Below are 7,209 nucleotides of genomic sequence, written 5' to 3'. Positions count from 1 at the left end.
TGCACAACGTCCGGGGTACAGTGTGCTTGCCAACTTAGCACTGGGGAAGTGGGAGCAAAACTACAAGTTCAAGATCCTCAGCTCTAAGAGAGACTAAAAAAAAAAAAAAAAAAAAAAAAAAAAAAAAAAAAAAAAAAAAACAAAAAAAAAACAGCAGCATTCCCAAGGTGTGATGACGAGTGCAACAGGAGCAGGAGGAATGACTGTGGTTAGAGCACTGAATACTGGTCTAGAGGACTCAGGCTTGATTCCCAGCACCCACATGGCAGCTTACAATCATGTCTTAACTCCAGTTCTAGGGAATCTGACACATTCTGGCCTCCATGAGCACTGTACACACATGATGCACAGACATACATGCAGATAAAACACCTGTACATTTAAAATAAAAACCTTAAATCCCAGCACTTAGTGACTAGCGGAAGGCAGGTAAATCTATTGTCCCTTCTAGGTCAGCCTAGTCTCCTCTAGACTGAGTTCTAGGACAGCCAAAGCTACATGGACCTACCCTGTCTCAAAATACCAAAATAAGTAATAAAAAAAAAGGGGGGGTGGTGGTGATGAAAATTTGGCGGTGATGAGAATTTGGCTCAGTGCTAAAAGCCTCTATAACCAAGCCTCACTACCGAGTAACATCGGTATTCACAAGGTGGAAGATTTGCTGCAAGTGGCCCTCTGACCTCCACATGTGCTGTGGCACGAGTGCCCGCTCCCAAAACAAATGCAGAAAAAATTATCTGATGTTGGGGCAGCCTATTCTTGTTTTCTCTTCACAATCGTCTTTTTAAAGTGTTCAGAATTACACTCAGGGCATCATGCACAACTCAGAAGTACTTTATAGTTGAGCTCTGAAACTCAGCACTCAGTGTTCACCCTCTTTCCTGCTTTATTTTTGAGACAGATTCTAAACTGGCCTAGAACTTCCTATATACACCAGGTCTGGCCTCTCAAATTGACACTAATTCATCCTACTCAGTCTTCCCAGTGCTGGGACCACAGGCATGAACTACGGAACCTGAAGTCCACCACATTCTGTGTAGTCAGAGTGCACTGTTCTGTTCCTGAGCCCACGTCTAAGGTTAAGTGTAGAGTAAAATGCATTCATTAAAATGTATGAGAGCACAATATAGTGTGGGTAGCTGCAACATTTGTTGGATTCAAAATAGGAAGTTACCACATATACCCCATTCCCAACACTCTCAATACACCAGAGACATGATTTATTAAAAAAAATTTTAATTGGTTTACAAAGGAGCTACAGACTACATTGAAACTAATCTTTGTACAAAAGGCAGAGAGATTGAGATAGAGATATAGAGAAAGAGATACTGAGATCCCCAAAACACCCAGGGACAAAATTAGGGGGAGAGAGACGAGGAAGATACAAAAGGAACAGGAAGACAAGAGATTAACATCATACATACTCAAGAGTGAGGGCAGAGAACAAGGTGAGTGACTGTTTAGAAGTATTTACCCTCACAGCCCTGGTGATAACTGGATTGGAACCCACAACAAACATCGTGAGATTAAAAGGTTTAAAGGCAACAGTGGTACAGAGACTGGTTATTGCCAGTATTAAGAAAGATAAACTGGTTTTAGGCACCAGATTGGAGCACTACTCCTCTGCCCAGAGATGACAGACTTGGGAGAGGGAAGCAGGCCCTAGGGCAGCTGCCTTTGGCTTCCTCAGACCATTATCAACATATTCTGACTTTGTGCCTAGTCTTTAGCTAGGTAAGGGATATTAGGATGTTATTGGGAGAAAAGAGTCATCAGAAGTATGAAGAACTGCCATTACCCACAATTTTCAAGAGCAGTTACTGGAAAAGCTGTGTAGATAGAATCAATTCCCTAGTGGAGAAGGCACAGTGTGATTCCTGAAGGCAAGACGTAGGAAAGCACACAACCAAGCAGGTGTACCTCACGTCTTCTCTATCTGCAGCCCCAGCCTAATCTGCCAGGCTCCTCCACCTCCACTGAAGGACAGATGAATCCCTGTACTTTCTTAGCCAAGACAAGGAAGGTTGGGCTGTGTGATAAAGAAGGGGCAAGTTGGAAAGAAAAGAAGCAGCTTCTCTCTGAGTGCTGTGGAGAAATCCTTCTGAGTGTGTGCAAGTTTGAACAGAGATGACTTAGGGAAGGAATGGAGCCGAACACTGCCCCTCTTCTCTCTTCCCAGTCTTCAACCTACAACACATGAGCCAAGTCTGGAAGAGGGAGTAGGAACGTAAAGGCTGCTTAATGTCTTTTCTGGGGGATGGTACTTAAGGAAGGCAGACAAAGACAAGAAACAGCTCAACCTCAAGCTGGTCTACTCATCCTCCTAGATGAGATCTGTACCCCAGAGCAGAGCCAAGAGAGGCGCGGTCTTCTAAACCAAACTAATAACCTGCCGTGCTTTATCCTTTCAAAGCAGTGCTTTCCGGGTTGGAAAAGTGCCACGCCCTCCTCTCCCAAAGCAACTGCTGCTACCTTTACCCTTGTAAGTTACTGGCTCTTCTAAGAGAACATTTCTGCTTTCAACCCCAAGAGGCTACCCAATTTGTCTATGGAAAGTAAAACCATGAAAGAGGCCCTCAGCTGAGGCAGGCACACTGTCCTCACACCCTCGGTACCTGATCTCTCACTCATGACAAGAGGGCACTTAAAACTGAGTGAAAACTTTAATCATGTAGCACCAGGGCTCCTCCAAAGTCTAACAGAGGCCTGATTAGCACCTCCAAAAGAACCCCTCAAAAAGTGTCCCATTTTATTGCGTCCTACAAAAATCTGCAGCTTCCAGTATTCACATAATGTGAAGTATTAACAATACAAAATATATTCTGAAAGTCAAACACCTGCAGTTCATAGTGCTTTCTCAGATTTGTTAAAAAAATACAATGCTTAGTTTTCTATATAGGATATACAAAAGCAAAAAATATATGTATATAGTAGAAATAAATCAGCCATAGTAATTTACAGCTTTAGTCTCCCACCCTCCCCAAATTATAACACCTCATCCCATACTTCAGTCTATATTTTCTGTGATTAAAGGGTCTATTTATTCTGAGACCAAGCTGAGAAAGAACCATTATATTGCGTTTTGAATAGCACCCCGAAGAGTGCCTGTTAGGAGGTCCCTGAAGGAAGATGGTGAGTTGGTCCTTTCTAGGAAAAAGATGACACAGTCAAATAGTTTGTAAATGAGTACAAATGGGCAGCCTAGGACAAGGAAATGAATGCTTTAAGATTACTATTTCTGCTGGGTGTGGTGGCACACATCTGTAACCCCCAACACTTGAAAGGCCAAGGTGGACAGATCTCTGCATCCTGGACTACATATAAATTCAGATCAGCCAAGGGTACCTAGAAAGACCTATTTCAAAACAAAAAACAAAATTATATTGGTGGTCACCCACCACTTTGCAAGGTGCAGTCATTTTTTTAAAAAATTAAGTAAAAAAATCATGAAGGCTGGACATAGTGACATATACTTGTAATCCCAACACTTAAAAGGCAAAAAAATTATTCAAAATTCCAGGCCAGTCTGAGTTAACAGTGAATTCCAGGCTAGCCTGGGCTACAGAGTAAAACCCTGTCTCAATGAGACAAAACAAACAAAAAACCCCAAACCAAACAACAAAAATGTAATGAAAAGAATTTCAGAATCAATATGCATGCCAATTATGTTAAATTCTGAAGGCCAAAAGTTTGGGGAAAGGTTATTTGTCAGTCATGAGACCCTGACTAGAGGAATGTAGTCTCTTAACTTTGGAAAAGGCTGAGTGGCTCACAGACAGGGAGACAAGAGCAGAAACTGATTCCATTTTATGGTCAAATAAGACACCGGAGAAGGAAATTTAAAAAGCAGAAAGAATCTGATGTAAATAATTCATGGTACTGTGTTAATGTAGTAGACACTGAGGGTCAATATCAGCTTTTCACCCAAGAGAGCAAACACCATCAGATAACTTATCCAAAGGCTTACAGTCCTCAGCATCTCGAAGCCGGCTTATAACTAATCACCTCATACTGAACAAGATTCTATTCTTGAAATTTTCTAGCAAAATACTGCACACTCCACTGAGTTATCCTGCCCTCTTCCTCCAGAGATGCCCAAGTACATGATTATAAATGTAAAATAACACGGTTTGTTTGAGTTCTGCTTTTCTTTAGGAATAAAAGGTGTGATGGTGGCTGAGGACAGATAACTTTTACTTCAACATTAATAACATGTGATTTGGGGACAGTCCCTTGAAATATTTCCTGAGTCTTGATAACAGTATTAAGTCTGCACAGAAAGGACCAAATGGAAAAAACTAATGTTAGTATTTCAAGCTAACAATACCATAAACTTATCAAGAAACTAGTTTAGACGGAATTTACATAAAACGTATAATAACACTATAATCTATTTGTAGCCAAGATAGAGAAGTTAGAATAAGGAATCCACTATAGATTTGGATGTTGATTTCATTTTCAAACACAAAAATAGTTTCTTCTTTAGAAAGTGCACTAGGATATCCCCCCACCCCATAACTGTTAACCGATTTAGCATAAGCAGAGAACTGACCTTAGGAACATACCCAAGTTTTATGACCAATTTCTAGATACTGGACCTGAAAGGCGTTTTGATCTGAATTTATTTTCCAACAATTTCAAATATAAGTTCTCATCTGCATGTAGATATATACAGGCACAAATACATTCACACGCAGTCATACAAAAACAATTTAGTTTCTCTATCAGATCAGGGTAATTTTTTATTGCAGGTCTCTTTAAATATTGGCTAACAGAAAACCTATCCCCAACCTAATAGATTTCACACATACACTCAACCACTTCCATACTTCCTCACAGTGAAAAGCTCTCTGACAAGATAGCAGAAGGTCAAGAGAGACAATGCTTTAATGGCTGGGCCTTGAGGACAATTCTGGTTGCATTTAAGTCTCAGTGTCAAATGCACTGAGTTTCCCTGCCGATAAAATGTTTGGATCAGTCTCTTCTGGAATCAGGCCATAGAGAAAGCAGGATAATTTCTCCCAGTTTCTCCTATAATCCACAGTGGTAAGACAAGATTTCTTTGTGTTCTGGGCTATCGTTCCCATGATTGTGTGCTTCCCTTTCCCTTAGGAACCACCCAAGTATATCTAAGGAAGAGTTAAGGGGGACATTTTTTTTTTTTTAAAGAACCACTTTTGCCACTGGCACAAGTTTTGCACTCTACAGGATGGAAAGTCCAAACAGGGTCGCTGACTGATGCTCCTTAACTTTAAAACATTAATAGGAAGGAACTACAGAAATGTTCAAAAGAGGAAGTGTACTTCCTTTCAGAGTGTGAACTCAGAAGCCCATACATTGAGGCTTAAGCTATTTGGAAGACAATGATACTGAAATCCGAATAATTCCACTAACTTCTGAACCCAAGACTAAGAGTTATTTCCTTTTCTGAGAACATCGTTTTCATACTGAAAGCTGCTGCCTACTATTTGACCATTTTAAAAGTATATCTCCTTCAAAGGGCCTCTTGTACAATTCCACAGAAAGACTTCTGATTTCTGATGTTTACAACAGCTAAAAAAGGGAGATGGTTTTGACTCTCCAGCACTAAGAAGGTGCTTGCGTCAGTAGTATTTTGACTCCCTCCATAGCTACTTCAAGCATCAGACTACACTTCAGGCTTTTCCACTCCGTTGCTGGAACTAAAGTCTTTAAAATATTAACACAAGTGCCTAATCCAGGAATCACTGTCAAAAACAACACAGGAAGTGATCGTGTGAGGAAAGGGGAGACAAAAAGGATTAAGTCAGGAAAGGAGTGCAAGGAGCTGATCCCAAATAAAATAACAAAATTAAGAAAGAAGACACATTATATATGTATATATGAACTAAAAGCAGAAAGTATGAATGCTTCCTCTGGTGGGATGCCAGGACAACATTTATAAGGAAAGCTTGATGTGTCATGATAAGGCTCAGCCATTGAGAAATAAGGCAATATTTAAAAAAAAAAAGAAAAGAAAAGAAAAAAAGACCAAGGTATTTTGGTCACAGAATGGTCTTTTTCCTCCTCCCAGCCAGCCCCTGTGAAAGCATCTCTATATATTTTTTAATATATATATATATATATATAATATAGAATCTGTTTTTGTTAAAAAGTATTTCAATGATCATATATATTTATCAAGGCATGATGGCTTTAGGAAAAGGGGAGGGGGGGATCCATCATGGGAGAGCTAAGAGGGAAAAACAGGAAGAGGAGCCTGGGGTAAGAAGTGTAAGAAGAACCTGGGATGAGATAAATGCTGATCAAAGGGTGGCACCAACAGAATTTTCACTAATATTTTCCATTTTCAAGGAGTCACCAGTGACATAGATGGGTGCCACAATCCCATCTCTTTTTTTGTACCATCTCCCAATTCTTCCTACCACCAAGCACATTAATGCCTCATGGCTCTCTCTTCCAGATGTCTCTTGGACCCATGCTACCTTGCATCCCGGGCTTAGTGGGTATTGGCCCATATGTCTCTGGCACTGGGTGTCTAATCTTAGAAACCATTGCCACTGATATTAATGGACTGCAGCTCTGTCACCTGCATGACATTGATGCCACTGTTGGCAAGACGGGCAATACCCTCTGGACAGATGGCCTCCATGGCTACCATATTGGTGGTAATAAGGGCTGAAGGAGTGGCAGTGCCTTCTGAACCTGCCCCACTGTCCAGGGGCAATGTGCCCACACTCAGGGCTACACCTGGGCCTCCCTTCTTGTTCTGGTGGGTCTTGATATGCTTTGACAGGTGATCACTCCTCATGAAACGCTTAGGGCACTCAGGGCAGGCAAATTTCTTCTCTCCTAGATTAAACAAAACAAAAAAAAGATAAATTAGCCAAAAAGCAGTCAGAACAAAGTCGGGGTTGATGTGTGTCCTTCTGGACTAATTCAAGTACTCTTGGAGACACACTTAGTTTCACATATACATTGTTTAGGAATTTCAGTTCGCTTCATAGGCATATCATTTCTTTTTTCTTTTCTTTTTATGGTTTTAGAGCTTTATTGTAGAAAGACAGAAAGAGAGAAGGTAGAAAGAGAGAGGACTGCCATGGCCAAGTGGAGAAAGGGGGGAAGGGAGGAGGAGAGCTAGAGATGAGAATAAGAGAGGTGAGAATTTATGGGCTCATTTCTCTCTCTTTTTTTTTTTTTTTTTTTTTTTTTTTTTTTTTTTTTTTTTTT

General features: G+C 40.6%; 1 protein-coding gene across 1 annotated transcript in view; it reads right to left on the bottom strand.

Annotated features, from left to right (window-relative positions):
* Positions 1-3,572: 3,572 nt before the first annotated feature.
* Sp1 (Sp1 transcription factor) overlaps positions 3,573-7,209 on the bottom strand; it is a 29,254-nt gene continuing 25,617 nt past the window's right edge. The window contains exon 5 of the mRNA XM_029469529.1: positions 3,573-6,908. Coding sequence (XP_029325389.1) covers positions 6,524-6,908 — 385 coding nt within the window. The 3' untranslated portion in view covers positions 3,573-6,523. The remainder of the gene's footprint in view (positions 6,909-7,209) is intronic.

This window comes from Mus caroli, chromosome 15, assembly GCF_900094665.2.
Source record: "Mus caroli chromosome 15, CAROLI_EIJ_v1.1, whole genome shotgun sequence".
Lineage (NCBI taxonomy): Eukaryota > Metazoa > Chordata > Mammalia > Rodentia > Muridae > Mus > Mus caroli.
The sequence above is the reverse complement of the archived record's forward strand: the minus strand, read 5'-3'. Positions and strand labels throughout refer to the sequence as shown.